This window comes from Zonotrichia leucophrys, chromosome 20 (genome assembly GCF_028769735.1).
Source record: "Zonotrichia leucophrys gambelii isolate GWCS_2022_RI chromosome 20, RI_Zleu_2.0, whole genome shotgun sequence".
Classification (NCBI taxonomy): Eukaryota; Metazoa; Chordata; class Aves; order Passeriformes; family Passerellidae; genus Zonotrichia; species Zonotrichia leucophrys.
The window spans coordinates 7,200,516-7,218,052 of NC_088189.1; the positions used below are offsets into that span (position 1 = coordinate 7,200,516).

Genomic DNA, 17,537 nt, shown 5'->3' on the forward strand with positions numbered 1-17,537 from the left:
GTAGAGGCCTCCCTGGGGTGGTCATACACTGACACAGGAGTGGTGACAGCCACATGTGCCCTGGGCAGGCCATGTCCCTGTCACACCCATGGGGAGCAGTGCAGAGAAGCCTTACACAGATGTCACAAAGCCAAAGTATCTCCTGGGAGAAGGATCTTTTGCCATAACAAAAAAACCCTCTTCTGTCTCAGCCATGATGGTGGGGAATTGAGATGATGAACCAATTATTAGTTGTTTGCCTGTTGCAACTCACTGGATTTCTGTGACTTGTTTTCAGTCACCTAACGCTAGGCTGGCTCAGCTGGTGTGGCTGCAGGCACAGTGGCACCTGTCCCTTTCAGTGACCCCTCATCCCAAAGCCATTGCAGCAGTTGTTCCCGTGGACATTGAGCAATCTTTGCGTCCCTCAGTGGGTGCTGACGCCTTGGCCTGCAGCTCCTGCCTGGCCCAGGCACCCATCCCTCGTCTGTTCTTTGGAGAGGATGGACATGTGCTTCCACGTTGCTTAGTTCATTTTAGGATGGGGCATGTGGGCTGGATTAAACTGATTTATGGGACATGGAACACTGCCCCTTGCTGTGAGGATTGCCAGCAGGGAGATGAGGTTTTTCACATACACCAGGATAGCTTTCTCCTCCATGCCTTCATCCAGTGGAAATCCATTGTACTTAATCTTTTATATCCTAAAGTGATGTGAAAGTTGGACTGTGTTGACTGTTACCTCAATGTGCTGTACCGTAAAAGCACCCAGTATGACAAAATACAGCTTGTTTGCACTGGTTCTGAGCTATGCAGGACATTTCACCCAGTTCTTTCGTTATTCCAAGCAAGGGAGGTTTGCATAAGGGTAAGAATGGAAGAGGAAGCTGGGAGCGGTGGATGGCCCCAGTGCCTGCCAGCCCCTGCACGGACCCTGTGCATGGAAGGAGCTTTGTGGCCTGGACAAGCCCTCACAGCAGTGCCCTGCAAGCACTGAAGGGGGAGTTCGGAGGGTTTCCGGGGTTTTTTGCGCGGTGGCAGCAGCCCCTGTGTGCAGCACCATTGTGGGTGCGTTACCCGCCCCCGGCAGCGCTGGGAATGGCCCGTCCGGGCCCATCGGGGAGGGTTCGGGGTTGGTTTTTGTGGGTTTTAAGCAGCCCCTGAGACACGCTCGGGGCGAACGCAGCCAGACCGCGCGCCCCCTTTCGCGCATGCGCGGCTGCCTCCCCCCCGTGTGACTCGCCTGGCGGCGCCGCGCCTGCGCACTACGGCGTCGTGACGTCCCGCCCGCGCGCCGGCGGGCGGGGGGCGGGGGGAGCGGGCGGGGGCGGGACGGGACCGGACGGCGCGGGGAGCGCGGAGCCCCGGCCCGGTCCGGTCCGGTGTCCGGCCCGGAATGCGCCGCAGCGCCCGGGAACATGGGCCGGCAGAGCCCGCCGCGCAACGGCGTCGGCGGCCACGGTACGGGCTGGGCCGGGCCCGGCGGGCGGGGGGCGGTGGTTCCGCTGAGGGGGCGGGGGCTGGAGCGCCCCCTGCGGGCGCGGCGGCGCCCCCTGGCGGCGGGGCGGGGCCGGCGCTGCGCTCGGAGGCGCCCCGCGGGAGCGGCCGGGGGCGCTGGGGGTCCCGGGGGTCCCGGCACCGAGCGAAGGGCCCGGCCCACCCCGCGGCTGTGCGGCCGCGCGGGCTCGGGCGGGCAGGAACCAGCCGGGCCCGGTTGATACCCCAGGGCGGTCCCTGGCAGTGACCGGGGGCTCTGCGGCAGCGCTGGGCTGGCCAGAGCTGGCGAGGCCGTGTGTCGGTGCCCGGTGCCTGCAGCGGTGCAGAACCCCCGACGGACCCATCTGGGTTTTAGACCGCCCTCACCTTGCGTTTGTGTCTCTTCTTCCTAGGGTGAACCTGCGAGTTAAGTCTTGTGGTTGCATAAAACATTTTTTACAATGCACTGGTTTTGGTAATACTCGCAGCTATTGTCCCCTGTGTGTTTGAAAAGTGTAAATATTGCGGTCTTTATTAGTAAGTTTGAGAGGAGGAGGAGCCCGCAAGATTTGCTTCTTCCTTGCCACTAGTCCTTAAGTTCTTTGTGTGTGAACAGTTCTTTCTCCCGTAGGCTTTGTCTCCTCCTTCCCGAGGCATCGGTATGTGACAGCCCAGTGTGTGCGTGTGGCAGGGGATCAGGAACAGCTGGGGGTAGGGAACTGGCTGGGCATAGGGAACCGGCTGAGCAGAGCTGCCTTCTGTTGTGCAAATAACTCTGCTTGCACAAGGGGCCGGAAAGGAAATAAAAGAAACTGTAGTCACTGTGTGAGCGATAGCAGATTTAATGTTACCAGGATCTTGGAATTCGGAGGGAGGTGGAGCTCTGTCCTAGGCTGTTACAGCTTGTTTTGATCCAAGAAGTGTTTTAAAAGGGTCTTTGAGAAGGAACAGCATCCACTGCTCGACCTACTTAGCGTCCGTGTGTGTGAACAGCCTGCCGACCTGCCGGCTGCCTTCAGACCTCGCTGAGAGCGGCACTTCCAGCCAGGAGCTCGCAGGATCAGGGCCGGGGCAGTGGCTGAGGTGCCACGTGGGCAGAGGAACGAGCTCCCCTATCTGCCGGGAGGGCAGGGCCTTGGGAAACAGCTGTTTCTCCATCGGAATCCTTTGAATTCCTCCCACCCCAAATCCTATTTGGACACGTCCCTTGTAGAACGAATCCTGTTTGGATCCTAAGAGTTGTTGCATGTATGGGAAAAGCCTTTAGGGAAAGGCAGCGTTTGTGGCCTCATCCTGCACTCCAGTCCCACAGCTGCTCAGCAAAGCCTCCTTACTGGGAACTCCTCCAGTGTGGGATATCGAGTGGCTCTCGGCTGCTTCTCTCTTTCCTCACATGAGGCAGCGGTGACAAATTCCACCATGTGGTGTGAAGTAGTGTCCCTTCTCCGCTCCCTGGGAAGCTCTCTGGTGTCCTGTAAGTGTGTCTAACCCGAGCACTGTATGCTTTTTGTGTTACCCCTTCCCTCCCTGCCCTGAGTTCCTGTGCTCCTCAAAACAGTGGGAATTATTCCCTACTGGCTGAGCTGTGTGTGTACTGATGGCTGGCAGGTATGTGTTTGTTGTAGGACAAGTCAATGTGCTTTTGATTCTTTAACTCTGGTATAATTATGTCCTTTCTTGTGTCTGTTGCTGTCAGTGGAAATACTCAGGCTTCTTCCTAGGACGGCTGCACCTGGGAGTCGGTAGGAACACAGTTTTGGGAATGCTTTTTCTGAACACTTTCCTAAGTGCTGATCTTAGGAAACACTTGACATCTGAGCTGGCAGTTGCATCAGAGAGCAAAGAGTTTCAGGACGGGTTTGCAGGGCTGTCTTGATCCTGTGTGGAGCCGTGAGCCGTTGGGAAGGACAGGAGCCAAGGGCTCTGTCTGGGCACTGGTGGTGGCTCCAGTGTCAGGAGGAGCAGCATTTGCCCCCCACAGTGGGACCCCCAGAAGAGGGAAGCGGTGAGAGTGCCCTTTGAGGTGCTCCCAATGCTGAGCCTGCAGAAATGGGGACACTCAGCTGGAGGGGTCCCCACCAGAGTCGTCCCTGTCCTGACAGTGCGGTGACTGTCCTGTGTCATCTCCCGTGTGTGTGTGTGTGACATCACTGTGAGTGCCTATTGCTAGCCCCCACTGTGTGCTGCCACTGCCTGTCAGCTCATGTCTCTGTGACCTTTTGCAGACTTTGATGCTAAGAAGAAAAGAAAAGTGGCAGAGATTTACCAGGCTCTGAACAGCGACCCCATCAACGTGGCAAAGCTGAGGCGGATGGCGATCAGCGAGGGCGGGCTGCTCACCGACGAGATCCGGCGCAAAGTGTGGCCAAAGCTGCTCAGTGTTAACACAGATGACCTGCCCCCTCTTCCAGGTATGGAACAGCCTGGGCTCACCTGCTTGGGAGGAACAGCTCAGTGGACTTTGTCCCTAGAGGAGGGACGTGCTTTCTGACCTGTCTTTTCCCTGTGTGTGTTGTATTTCCCACTAAGCTCGTGTACAAAGGGGACTCACTGCAGCACCAATACTGGGTTGTATGTAAACAATACATGACTTCTAAAAACAACATTTGTTGGTTTTTTTAATGATAGTCATGGAATCAGTTCATTGTGGATGCAGTCAGTGTGGCCCTGAGTATTAGCTGACATATGTAAGTTCACATGCAGCAGAAAGAATCAGACTTGATTTGTTTTGCTCCCATGAAGAGGTGGCTGTGCTGAGCCCTGGTGTGGCCAAAATTCTCCTAATGTGTCTCTCCTAGGCAGCAGTTTGTTGTGTGAAGCACATGTGGTTTTTTGGTCAGAACAGGCACAGGGGCAACAACCTTCCTGGTGAAGTACCCACATGGTTGTTAAACCTTAGCAGTGCAGGAGCTCTAGGTCCTGTAGCTTTAGAGTCACCCAGGACAGATTTTGTTGTTCTTGATTCTGTGGTTGTTTGGAAATGTGCATCCCCCCACCTCAGTCCAGAGCCGGGTGGCATTAGGGTGATGTGAGTTGACCAGAGCTGCTGGAAGACAAGGTTTAACTTTGCATGATCACATAGAAGGAATTTGCTGGCTCACTGAACTTTTCTATTTTAACTGCCTTAGCTAACCCTGGGTGAGATTTTCCTCTGAAGTGTTTCTATTTTATAAATGATTCTTTATGGTCTCCACAGCACTCCTCCAGTGCTGCTGCTGAGTACACTTTGAATTGCACAGGAAAACTGTGGAGCAGAGATGTTTCTAGGAGTACTGGGAGTGCTGCTGTCAGTTTAAGCATTTTAACATGTGTTGTCTAAAGAAATAATTGTCTCATTTGCTGTTAGTGCCAGAGTGTGGCAATGAAAGTGCAGAGGACTGAGGTGTCATGAAAAAGGGGATATGCAATGGAGTAGGGGGTGTGTGCAGCTTCATGTCCACATTGAGCAGGGATCTTCCCAGCTCCCTCACCTCACTCTTTCCCCAGGACCATTGCAGTGCTTCATGTTAATCCTGTTCCTCTTTTCCTCAGCCAGGAAGGAGCTGCGAGAGGACAACAAGGATTACCAGCAGGTGCTGCTGGATGTGCGGCGGTCCCTGCGCCGCTTCCCGCCAGGTGAGGGGGGTTCTGCTCTTCCCTCTCTGCCGTGGGGCTCTCCTGGCCCACACCTCCCTGGGACACTGCAGAAGGTGACATTCCATTATTACTCCAAGGGCCTGACCTCTAGAAAACGTTTTGCATGTGAGCTCCCAGTGAAGCCCTTCTGCAGCCATCAGTTTCCTTCAGCTGTCTCTGCACAGATGGTTTTTGATGTGGCTTTTCCAACGTTCCACTTCCTGCCCCACTGTGCCCCTCTGCCAGGAGGCTGCTATTGGCAGACAGTTGCAGCAGAGAGAGGATGGATCCTGCGTGGATCTTGTGCACCATGACCTGTTGAGATTAGGACAGATGGAAAGCTTGAGAAATGTGCCATGTGCTTCAGTTTATTTTAGTCCATGGTCTTGCTCAGGGGCAGGGAAGGCAGGTTTGTCTGTGCTTAGAACAACCTCTGGTATAAAACAGTCTCAAAATCAGGTTCTTGCACCAAATTTAACAGAACTTAAAACATTTAGAAGCAAAATGGTTTTGCAGTTGTTTAGTTCTGATGGGAGGCTGGTGCCTTGTGTTATTTATAAAATGCTAAATCCAGCAGCTCTCTGTGCAGAGCAGTCGTTATTTCTGGCCAGAATCTGCCTCCCCCTTCTGCCACTTTTATTTTGTATAAACACTTGATTCACTCTGATTCTTGCAGGCATGGATGCTGTGTGCAGGCCTGATTCCTGGAGGCTCTGCTCCTACGGATTTTTTTGCCCTTGAATGGCAGCCTCCTGCCTATTTTTAGCCACATTAGAGAAGCAGAGGAAAAGGAGAACTTTGTCATTGCAGGATCTCTGCTGGGACTCTCTGCTTGGCCTTTGGGTGTTTTATCTGTTGACAAGGGCTGCCAGAAACTGGCTGCAGCTGTGCAAGGCAGGAACAATGTTTTCCCTGTGACATCCTGTCCCTAAACACGTGCTGTTAGCAGGGGACTGATAGAAAGTTGTGCTGGTGGAGGCCTCTCAGTCTGATGCAGTTGGCATAGTTTCTGTAAAAATGGGTCCTGTTGAATTTTTTTCTAGAACTCCTGGGAAATTAAAAATTGCTAAAACATCCTCATCTGTGCTGGATGTGTAGAACAATTCTCTGTTCACAGCAGCACTGTGCAAACATCTGTGAACCCTGCTCCTGTCCTCCACAGTGGCTTCCTTGCTGATAAGGAAGATCTAAAGATTAAACCTCAGCAACTGGCCAGATTCCCCTGGTCCTGCAGAGTTTTGGGAGACAATTAGGGCTTTGGATAGTTTTTTCTGCCAGTTTTACCACCCTCCCCTTATGCAGCACACACAGGTGCTCTCCTTGCACCCCACAGCAGGCACTGGTAGGTGACCCAGCTGTGCCACCTCTGCTGTTCCTCCCACAGGGATGCCAGATGACCAGAGGGAAGGATTGCAGGAGGAGCTCATCGATATCATCCTGCACGTCCTGCAGCGCAACCCCCAGCTGCACTACTACCAGGGCTACCATGACATCGTGGTCACCTTCCTGCTGGTGGTGGGGGACAGGCTGGCCACAGCACTGGTGGAGAAGCTCTCAACACATCATCTCAGGTACTCAGTGGGAGGAGAGGAGCCAACTTTGTGTCCTCAGGCTGTGGGGACACCTGTGCAGGCAGAGGAAGGGGAGCTGGGAAGGCAGAGCCTTGGGTTAAAGCAGCTGCCTGTGCTGCCTGTGCCCAGAGGGTGATTGAGAGCAGCCTGACCACACAACAGCACGTGGCTTTGCAGGGAGCTGTGCCCTGGGGAAGGGATAATTGAAGGCTGTCAGTTAATTTGTAGCCAACACACATGCATTATCCATGGTTGTGTGGCTGTCAGGGCCTCTCCAGTCCTGTGGGCTGGCTCAGCTCCTGCCTCCCACTTGTCCTTGGTCTGTACCACCAGTGTCCTGTGCCCCACTCGAAGAGTCTTTCGTGTTTGTGCACTGAAATAAGAGCAAGGTTCCAGCTTGTGTGGTTTGGAGGGATTATCTCTGCTCTCCCAGGCAGGAGTCAGATTTTGGGTACTGGAAAGGCTTTACAGTTCTTGTGTGCACTGCAGCAAAATAAGAAGTGTCAGCTGACAGCAGTGTGATGGTCTGGGCCTGAGTTCTGTGTGCAGGTCAGCCCTGTGTGTCCCAGACAAGCTGGAAGGAGGCTGCTCCAAAGGGACAGAATTCCTTGGGGCTGGGGCCACCCTGCCAGCAAGGCTGTTTATTGCATGTGCTTCACCTCTGCTGCCTCCCTAGAGGGGCAGCTCGCTGGTGTTGACAAAGCTTCTTTTAAATCTTTCCTCAGGGATTTTATGGACTCAACAATGGATAATACCAAGCACATCTTAAATTACCTGATGCCCATCATAGACCAGGTGAACCCTGAGGTGCATGACTTCATGCAGAGGTATGCAAATGTTCCCTTGGAGCCTCCTGGCTCTCCTGGTTACTGCTCACAGGGCCATTTTCACCCACACATCCCCAGCACCACAGTGGCTTCCTCAGGGAGTCAACAACTGATGTTGGCACCCCAAAGGCATGTGGCACTCATTTCTGAGCAGGCTCAAACCTGTGATGCCTGTCTGGAGGGGTGTTACATGGTGCCATCTTCAGCCCATTTGTCTGCAGTCTGTGTTGGTGGGGCTGGGGATTTGGGGACAGTGTTGTACAAATGCTACAACTGCTTCACTGCTTCCACTTGTGTGGCTGGTGGGACCTTGCTGTAGTTTGTTGTTAGTTCTGGGGATAATTCCCAGGTTTTGCATTAGGGACACACAGGTGTGGGCAGATCAAAGCAGAAGCAGGAAGGTGAATGGGAAGAGTCAGTTCAGAGCCCTTTTTTGGGCAGATGTGTGGTTTTTTTCACAGCCAAAATGTCCTTGGGTACCAACCCTGATTGCAAACTCCCAGAATTAGTAAGCCCTCAGGGTAGGAAGGAACCCACACATCAGTCTGTGCTGCAGGACTTTGGTTGCCCTCAGGCCAGCAAGCCAGACAGTGCCATGATACATGACACATTCAGGGTCTCCTGAAAGCAGGATTTGGCTTCTGCTGTGGCCCCCACTGGATGTGACACAAGTAGTGGCAGCACTTTGCCACATGGGTGGCACAGGGGATAAACAATTTTTTCTGTCAGAGGTGCAGTTCCTGCTCCTGGAGGGGTTCAGTGCTCCACTGACAGCCAGTTCTATTTCCCCAGGCATGGCTGTGCAGCACAGGGCTGGCTTGGGAGCATTTCATCCCTGTTTCCAGGCTGACCTCATGCTCTTTCTGTGTGTAGTGCGGAGGTGGGAACCATCTTTGCTCTCAGCTGGCTGATCACCTGGTTTGGCCACGTTTTGTCTGACTTCAGGCACGTTGTGCGATTATATGACTTCTTCCTGGCCTGCCACCCGCTGATGCCCATTTATTTTGCAGCTGTGGTAGGTATTGATGGAATGGTCAGGGATTAAATGAGCTGTTCTGAGGTGATAGGAGTTTGGGGCTGCAGAGGGAGGCTGGTAAACCCAGTGCTGGTGCACTGATGTCCTTGGTGATGGTGAAGGGCAGGTGGGATCCAGGGAAACTCAGGGCAGCCTGAGGGTGTCCAAATATGCAGGCTTTAACAGTTCAGTGCTGTGGAGGCAGCAGGACACAGTGTTTTTGTTTCCTCTCGTGCCTCCATTCTGCCCATCCTCCTATAGCAGAGGGCAAGTCATGAAGTGAAACCCTGCTGAGCTTCTGCCCCCATCTCCAACCTGCCAATAGCAGGCTCTGCTCAGCAGACAGACCTAAGTGCCCTGAAAGAGGCTTCCATGGCCTCAGAGTCTCAGAAGGGGTTTGGCATTTCTGTTCCCAGTGAATGCTTCACTGCAGTGTGTCCTCTTGAAGAAGATCTTTCAGCTGGAAGTAAAGTGTTTTTTTTTTTTCTTCTGGCTCTGAAACAAGTGCCAACATCTGCCAAGGAGTTGTCCCCACTTCCTTGTCTGTCCTCCTCTCACTCCTCTGCAGATCGTGCTGCACCGGGAGCAGGAAGTTCTGGACTGTGAGTGTGACATGGCCTCTGTGCACCACCTCCTGTCCCAGATCCCACAGGACCTTCCCTATGAGTCCCTGATCAGCAAAGCCGGGGACCTTTTTGTCCAGTTCCCACCATCCGAGCTCGCCAAGGAGGCAGCTCAGGCAGCTCAGGCGGAACGGTGAGTGCTGGGCAGCCCGCATGCTCCCTGCATCCCCTTGCCAGGCCTGGCCTCCCTGTGGGGATCTTCCTGACCAGAGGCTGCTCCCAGGGGTGAGCAGGGGACACTCCTTGACCTGTTCCTTCTCTTGCAGAACTGCGGCTTCCACTTTTAAGGACTTTGAGTTGGCGTCAGTGCAGCAGAGACCAGACACTGTGTTGAGGCAACGCTTCAGAGAGCGGCTCCGAGGGGAGGAGCGGCTCCGGGGGGAGGAGAGGACAAAATCCTTCTTGACAAAGCCCCGGACCAACCGCTTTGTCAAGCTGGCAGTGATGGGGCTGACGGTGGCCCTGGGAGCAGCTGCCCTGGCCATGGTGAAGAGTGCACTGGAGTGGGCACCCAAGTTTCAGCTGCAGATTTTCCCCTGAAGCCGGAGGAAGGGCCTTTGCTGTCACTGCATCCACCCCCAGCAGGAAGGGCTGATGTGTGATGAAGGACGTGCCCAGAAACGACCTGTCTGAAGATTATTTTTTATTCTTACTGCGTCCAGTAACGCTTTTGGCCTTTATGACAGAGGCTGAGGGAACCAGCCCAGCAGGATGGTTCCCCACACCATGCTCACCTTGTTCCCCTCTCCCTGTGCAAGGGTGAGCAGACAGGCACTCCTACTGTCTCCTGAGGAACGAGAGGTATGGACAAATTTGGCTGTTCAGGCTGTGCTCAGGTGACTGTACAGAGGGAGAGCTGTGTGTGGGCTGTGCCCAAATGATCCTCCACTGGGGAAAACTAGTGGGAGTGAGAGCAGATCTTTGCCTGGAGGAGTGTCCACCAGGGTTTGTTCTGGGTGCTTGCGTGTGTGAGGGTAGAGGGCACTGCACTCCTGAGGAACAGGGCAGCCCTTTGGCTCTTCATTGCTCCAGTGTGCCCCACGATCTGCCTTCAGCTTTGCCGGTGCTCCAGCTCTCCCCTGTCCTCTGGGCACCCTCTGAGCAGAGCCAAACCTTTCCCACACCCTGGCCAGCACAATGCTCTCAGCTTCTCTTCAGTGTGTAACACTCCCTGGCTCTTTTTGCTTCCACATTTTTGCAGCCTGATCTGTTTGTAGGGGCCAGGAGCAGACCTTAGCTCCCCCCAGCTTCAGGCACTGCCACTGCTGTGCTGGCAGTACTGTGACCATGTCTGGGGTCAGTGAAGTGAGCACGAGTGTGGTCACCCTGCCAAGGGTGTGCACTGTCATGTGCCAGGTTATGCTACCACAAGCCTTAGTGGCACTGTAAACACCCTTTGCAAACTTCTTTAATAGCTCTGGAAGTGGACATTACCATGCCCACAGGGAGAGAGGCTTTCTCCACCTTGTGAAACACTTTACACAGGATAGAAGTTGTTGCACTAGGAAATGTGACAAAAACCTCCCCCACCAGCTGATCAGGCTTCAGCATGACCTCTGGAAATAACATGAGGGGTTTCCCAGAAAGGGCACCCTGACCCCTGCATAGCTCCCATCTCCCCACCGGTTCCATTGGCAGTCCCAGCGCTCCCTGCCCTTCAAGCTAGGCAGCAAATCCTTCTAGACAGCTGAGTGTCCCACTGAGACAGAGCCAATAGACACTCTATGCCTCTACCTCTCCCCCAAGCTGCTAAATCTCCCTCAAGTGTCCTTACCTGTCTCTCATGGCTCCCTCCCGCTGCCCCATCATTGCTCTGTTGTGCCCAAAGCCATCTGTGCCATGCCCAGGGGCTGCACACCTGAGAAGGAGGTGTTGGTGGAAGGGATTTTGGGATAGAGAAGAGAACTCATGCCCTGCAAAGCTCAGCACCCCCCACTCCCACCCATCTTGGTCCATAACCGCCCTGGGTGTGTTTGGTTTGCCCCACGGGCCCTTGCTCATGGAAGGGATGTGCCTTTCTGGCCTGAGGGCAGGTGGGCAGGTCTCATTTCTAACTTGTGTTCCCATGAAGCTCTGAGCAGGAGTTCCCTTTGCCTCTGCAGGTGAAATGTGCAGTGAGTGAAACTGCCCTTGTCCAGGCAGGCAGCAAGACCTGTTCCCTCCTCTCCTCAGTGGTGCCAGTGGCCTTGGAGGGACCTGGGGCTGCTCAGGGGCTCCTCCTCCTTCAGTGTGGCTGAAGGCAGAGCCCATTCCTGGCCCCTTGGCACCCCCAGAGCAGCAGAACAGGACTGGGGGCTGCGCCACTTAGCACTTTAGAAACCATCAGTGCAGGAGAGTGCAGTGACCTGGGAATGCTGCTGGAGGGCCCAGGACTGCTCTGTACACTACACTGAAGGAGGGGATGGCTGGAGCCCCCCAGAGGAGCCCCTGCAGCCCCTTCATTCCCTGGCCATGATGCACTTTAGTTCTTGTGTTGTTCCCAGTGGGGGGAGAAAGGCCTGGGAGGAGACCAGGGTGCTTCAGTTACTCTGTACAAAGACTTATACACCCCCTGTAAATGGAGATTTCTACAAGCCCTAAAACTGTAAAATAAACAGCTACTAAACACACTCCCTGCCCTCCACAGACCAGGGCTGCCAGATCTGCTGCACCCTGGGGCCCAGAACTGGCACCTTCCCTGTGGTGGCCAGGCCAGCTCACATCCAGCAGCCCCGTGGGAAGAGGAGCAGGAGCAGAGCCAAAGGGTGTGTGCGTGCCCCGGTCACTGCTCTCCATCCATCTGCCTCCCTCTGGGGCAGTGCCAGGCCTTGTGTGTGCTCTGGCTCTCCGGGGTGTCCCCCCCATCAGCAGCGTGGGGCTGGAAATAGCCTGACCTGCCAGGCTGCCCTGTACCCCAGGCTGGGTGCCCGGCTGCAGGAGGAGATCCCGGGCACGGTGCCCAACTCCGAGGGCACGCTCTGCTGAGCTGGGGTGGTGCAGCCGCCTTGGCCAGGCTGGAAGTGGTTTTGTCTGGATGGCTCAAGGCTGGCAGCCCTGCTGGCTGATTTTAATTGCCTGTGGCTTCTCCAGGAGCCATTTTCTCAACAGTGCTTGAATCCCTTTGGGAGGAACACCCTTTGGAAGAGTGGTGGCAGGAGGTATGTGGCACCTTTGGCGTAGCCAAGAGTCCACTGCCTCATGTGACTCAGAACCAGGCCGCTGGCAATGTGTGCATGTGCCTGTGTGGGCCGTGTTGGACATTAGACAAGAGCCCCGTGTGGCCCTGACCTTACCAGAGTGATGGGGGCAGTGGTGATGGCCAGTGAGCTCTGACTGTGGCTGTCCCATGGTCCTCCCTGCTCCCAGCAGTGCCCTGCACAGAGAGGAATCCCATTGCTGGGGCTGCAGTGACACCACATTGGAACGTTGCTGCTGCCCCTGTGGTACCGCCCAGCCCCGGGTGGTGCTGGGGGCAGCCTGCAGACTTGGGGGGTCACCGTGGCATGGGCAGCCCCTGCACTTCTCCCTCCCTCGGGGACAGCCCGGTCCCCGGCAGCGCCAGGGCAGCGGGAGGGGCTGGCGGTACCCGGGGATGCTCCGGGCTCCTCTTGTTGCCGTGGCAACAGCTGCGGTGAGACTGGGGGCGGGGGTCTGCGTGTGATGCAAGTGGCGCGTGACCCCGTGGCCCCCCCGGGCCCTCCTGTGGGTCTGGATTAGCACCCCCGGTTCCCTCCCTCTCCAGTTCCCCCTCCCCGATTATCCTCGGTCCCCTCCCCGGCTGAACGGAGCCGGGGGCGGCGCCGGGATTGCCCACACACACTCGGGTGGGGCGAGGGGCTGCATGTGCACAGCACATACGTGCACATACGTGCACATGCTCACACTGCTCCCAGGGACGCCCAGCCCACTCCGACGGATCAGGGTGAACCTCCCGGCTGCAGGAGAGCCCGTAGGAACCGGGCTCAGGGTGGGAACTGATATGCCTGGAAGCTGGATGCTGGCCATTGGGAATCCCACATCTCCCTGGAGACCTCACATAGCCCAAATTCCCCTGGGAAGAGTGAGGCAGCACAGAAGGAGCCAGAGCCGTGGAGAGCAGACCAACACACTTTATTCCATAATCACAACAGTCAGGATCATTGTTAGCCGAGGTTCTGCAGAGCAAGGGCCAGCCATGTCACACACCCCCAAGACGGACCCTGATGGGGTCGTCACTGCCCCTCGGCTAAAATCCTGTTTCTCCAAGATAACAGACACAGGGACCCTTCACTAACACGACACTACAAAGGTGACCCCGAGCGCTGGCGCCCGTCTGCAGGCTGCGCCGGGGCCCCGCCAGCTCCGGGTACCCCCGGCCCACTCGGCCGCCGCCAGGGCAGCTGCTTCCTGAGAGAGGTTTGGTTTATTTTTATTATTTATTATTACTATCATTATTATTATTATTATTATTCGCTTTGTCTGGAGTGATGACGGGATGCCGCACGCGCACGCACACACGCTCGCACACGCACGCCAGCCAGCACCGGGCAGCGGGGGCGCAGCGGGAGGGGCCGCACGCTGGGGGGGTCTCTAAGCACTACAACCACACGGCACAGAAAATCCACCACTGTCCACGACGGTTCTCCCTGACAAACACACCCGGCGAGACTCGAGGAGGGGGACAGGGGTGAGGACGGGGACAAAGCGGATGATGTTGTGCTTGCGGCCAGGGCAGGAGACCCCGGCACTGGCTCCGGTTCTGGCAGCGACCCAGAACCTGCTCCTGAGGAAATATTTCGCCTGACAGTCTGTGGAGGGATCACCCTGGCTCCAGGGTGATGCACAGCACGTAGGGGACCACTGGGACCCGTGTCCCCTCTAGGAACGGAAGCTGAGCCCTGAGCTGCAGGGTCAGCAAAGCACACGTGTGATGCGAGACCCTCAGTGTGGCCTCAGGCCTTGCTGGTACCTGGGGGCTTTGGCTTCCCCATGGACAGGGATGGAGGGCAGGTGACTGTCAGCCTCAGCGCCCTCCCTGAGAAGCCCTGGCCACAGCACGGGGTGGCTGTGCACCCCAAGAAGGCACCGAGGTGCTGGGTGAGATCCGTGTGTGTTAGAGAGCTCTGGGGCCGCCGGACCCCACGGAACCCCAAACCCGGCTCACACAAGGGAGGCGGCTTCAGATGCTCCTGGAGCGGGGCTGCCCAGGGGGTGGGAAGGCAAAGTCCCCCCGAGGCGGCGGTGAGGCGGGAGCAGGCTGCCAGAATCACGGCTGTCCCGGCGCTTTTTTGGCTTTTCCACCTTTGGGGGCGGGACTGGATCCGGTGGGGGACGGCCGGGGAGGGAGGGGACGCAGAGAAGAGGACGCGCTCTATCCAGGGAACACGTGTCTGATGCGTGATGCCCGCCTGGCTCCGCAGGCTGGCACCCGCACGGGGGTACCGAAACACCGTGGCTAATGCCAACACACACGCACAGCTACCGCTACACACCGACACATCTACACTGCTGATGGCTGACCATCGCGGGGGGCCTCGAGGGGTCCCCGGGGACTGGGCTGGGGGCATCAAACATCCCTGCAAAGGGCCCAGGGACACACCTCTCCCTGCGCTGCAGTGCCCATCCCCACGGCTGAGCCAGGGCCAGCAGCAGCTCCAGCAGCAGGGCCAGGCACCTACTCCGAGGCACCCTCGGGGGATGCCAGGACAAGGGAGGGAGGGATGTCCTTCCCCTGGTCACGGCTCGGCCCAGCCTGCCAGCAAGGGGCAGGCACGGGGTAGCCTGTGACTGGGGGAACCGGCAGCCCCAAAACAGGGGGGCAGAGCCCCAGGCAGCGGGTGCTCTGCTGCTGCCAGCACCCCACTGGCAGGGAAGGATCCGAGGGGCCCCCACAAATCCAGAGTCCCTGGGGAATCGGGGTCGTGGGGGACTGCAGGGGCTGCTTCAGGCAGCAGTTGCTGCCGAGCCCAGTCCAGCTCTTGCAGACGCTGCCAGCCCAAACCACGACCGCGTCCCCGGGGATGTGTGGGGTCCCCACCCAGCACAGCTGTACCAGAGCGCAGCCCCTGCCCCCCAAGCACAGCCTGCGGCAGCTGCCGAGCCAGCACTGCAGCCACGTGCTCCCGGCAGTGGGAGGAGGCGGCTGGCGCAGGAAGGAGCCATTAGGAAAAGCAAAGAAAATCCCAGCTGGAGGAGCCGCTGCAGCAGCATCTTCCCTGCCAGCATCTCCCTGCTCTTGGCGTGGCTGGCAGCGAGCGGAGCCCAGCGCGGTGCTGTGTGGAGGAGCCCTGTGCCAGAGCATCACCCACACGCCCACCAGCACCGGCTGCAGCTGCTCTTGGACCAGTTTGGGTGGTTGCTTAAGGCAGATTTCCCACAGCTGCCCTTCGCTGCCACCCTGCCCCTCCACGCTGCTCCCTGCCATCCCGGCAGCACCAGGTGCCACGGCTGGGCACGGTGACACCCGGCTGGGCACGGTGACACCCGGCTCTGCCGGCCAAGGTCAGCCAGCCCACAGCAGCAGGTCCTGCACGGGCACAGGCTCCAAGGTTAAAATGAGGGCTGGCTGCTTAGTGAAGGGCTGGTTCCCACACAATTTTGGGGTGACTCCGGACAGGGGTTCCCCTGGGTGGCACAGCTTTCCCTGCACAACTGCCTCGCGAGAGAAACAACACAGCCTCCCGCGCCCACGTGCTCATCACGTGTGTGCAACTTCACTCTTCCCAAAGCGAGTGGCGCGGAGCACACGCCACCGGGAACGAGTCACGGCTGTGGGACACTGCACCCCCAACCAGGGACCCCTCACAAAACAGGGAGCTGGGAAGGGACAGTTTGGCATGGCTCGGCATCCCTCCCCAAGGGCTGCAAAGAGGCAGAGGAGAAAATTGAAGCCATGCGTTCAATGCAGTCAAAAAGCAAACGGAATCAGCCATTCTCCGAGGGATGGGGAAGGTGGGGCGGGCACCGAGAGCTGGGGTGGCGTGGATGCTCCTGCTTCCTGGAGAGCGGGAGGGCACACGGTGCTGGCACAGACGGGAGCGGCCGGGAGCAGCCATGGCTGTCAGCGCCGGGGCCGTGGGGGAAAGCGGCCGGGTGTGACAATGAAAACCCGATGAGATGCATTTCACGGGCAAGTAACCGCAGCGGGCGGCCATGCGTCCTGCGGGCACGAGGCGAGAGCCGGACAGACAGACGGATGGAGAATGGGTGTGTGCCAGGGGGTGGGGGGAGCAGGGGCTCTGCCTTCCAGCAGCTTCAAGGCAAAATACCTGATTCCTGCATGTAAACAGCTGGTTTCGGTTTGTTTGTTTTTTGTTTTTTTTTCCTGGGTTGTTTTTTGATATGACCTGATTGTGGGTGAAAATAAAAATGAGTGTTACCTGCAGAGCGTGGGACTCAGTAGGTAAAGACCAAGTCTGAGATGCTGGACATGAGCCAGTCCCCTGCTATCATCTCCGTCACCTCGGGCGTGCAATAGTCCGGGAACTCGAAGTGCGAGGAGCCTCCCCGCGGGTAGAGGTCGTGGTCCTTGTCGAAGACGGACCAGTCCAGGGCACCACAGGTGGCACTGGCAGGCGCCCGCCCGGGCATGATCCCCAGCAGCTCCTCCTCCAGCTCCTCGTCAGAGGAGCTGAAGGAAGAGGGAGGGGACCCAGCCGACATGGGAGAGGGGGACCCGCTCTCTGGGGACCGCCCTGGCTCCGGGCAGGGTGTGGTAGGGCTCAGGGGTGCAGGGGGCTCCTGGGGGCTCTGCTCCCCGTCGGGTGCCGGGTGCCAGGCAGCCGTGCCAGGCACCACAGGGCTGTCCTCAGCGGGCACCTCTGCTGCGGGCTCCTGCGGGGTGTCGGGGCCGGCGGGCAGCTTGGCGGGCTGCCTGCGGCTGCCAGAGACACGGCCCAACACCGAGGGCTTGATCTTCACTGGGAGCCGCGGGCGGGCTGCTCCGGTGCCCACCTTGCCCTTTTTCCGAGGCCGGTACTTGTAGTCGGGGTAGTCAGCCATGTGCTTGAGGCGCAGGCGCTCGGCCTCCCTGACAAAGGGGATCTTCTCGGAGTCGTGGAGGAGCTGCCAGCGCCGGCCCAGGCGCTTGGAGATCTCGGCGTTGTGCATGTCGGGCCACTGGTCCATGATCTTGCGGCGCTCGTGCTGGGACCACACCATGAAGGCGTTCATGGGCCGCTTGATGTGCCCGCTCGGCGTCTTGCACCAGGCGGGCTCGGTGTCACGGGCGGGCAGCGGGGCGCAGGGCTCACGCCGAGCCTCCGCGCCCCGGCCCCGCGGGCCGCGCTGCACCATCCCGGAGCCGGGTATCCCGCCGCCGCCTCCGCCTCTTCCTCCTCCCCTCCCGCCGTCGCCTCCCTGCCCGCCGCCGCCGCCTCCCCGCCCGCCGCTACGCGCCGCGCCGCGCCGCCCCCATTGTGCGGAGCGGGCGGCGGCGGGGCGGGGCGCAGGCGGCCGCGACGGGGCCCGGGGG

General features: G+C 58.0%; 2 protein-coding genes across 3 annotated transcripts; one reads left to right on the plus strand and one right to left on the minus strand.

Moving 5' to 3' along the window:
* Positions 1 to 1,295: 1,295 nt before the first annotated feature.
* On the plus strand, positions 1,296 to 11,715 carry TBC1D20 (TBC1 domain family member 20). Of its 2 annotated transcripts, none has more exons than XM_064730065.1 (8): positions 1,296 to 1,440; positions 3,681 to 3,866; positions 4,987 to 5,070; positions 6,455 to 6,641; positions 7,367 to 7,468; positions 8,342 to 8,483; positions 9,052 to 9,239; positions 9,373 to 11,715. In XM_064730065.1, exons 1-8 carry the CDS (start codon positions 1,398 to 1,400, stop codon positions 9,644 to 9,646), a joined length of 1,206 nt encoding a protein of 401 aa, XP_064586135.1. In that variant the 5' UTR covers positions 1,296 to 1,397; the 3' UTR covers positions 9,647 to 11,715. The 2 variants fall into 2 exon arrangements, with proteins under 2 accessions (XP_064586135.1, XP_064586136.1); XM_064730066.1 differs by lacking the exon at positions 1,296 to 1,440 and adding an exon at positions 2,690 to 2,929.
* Positions 11,716 to 12,539: 824 nt separating this feature from the next.
* On the minus strand, positions 12,540 to 17,511 carry SOX12 (SRY-box transcription factor 12). Its single transcript, XM_064730069.1, has one exon. The coding sequence runs from the start codon at positions 17,357 to 17,359 to the stop codon at positions 16,460 to 16,462; it is 900 nt and encodes a 299-aa protein (XP_064586139.1). The 5' UTR covers positions 17,360 to 17,511; the 3' UTR covers positions 12,540 to 16,459.
* Between the last annotated feature and the right edge of the window lie 26 nt (positions 17,512 to 17,537).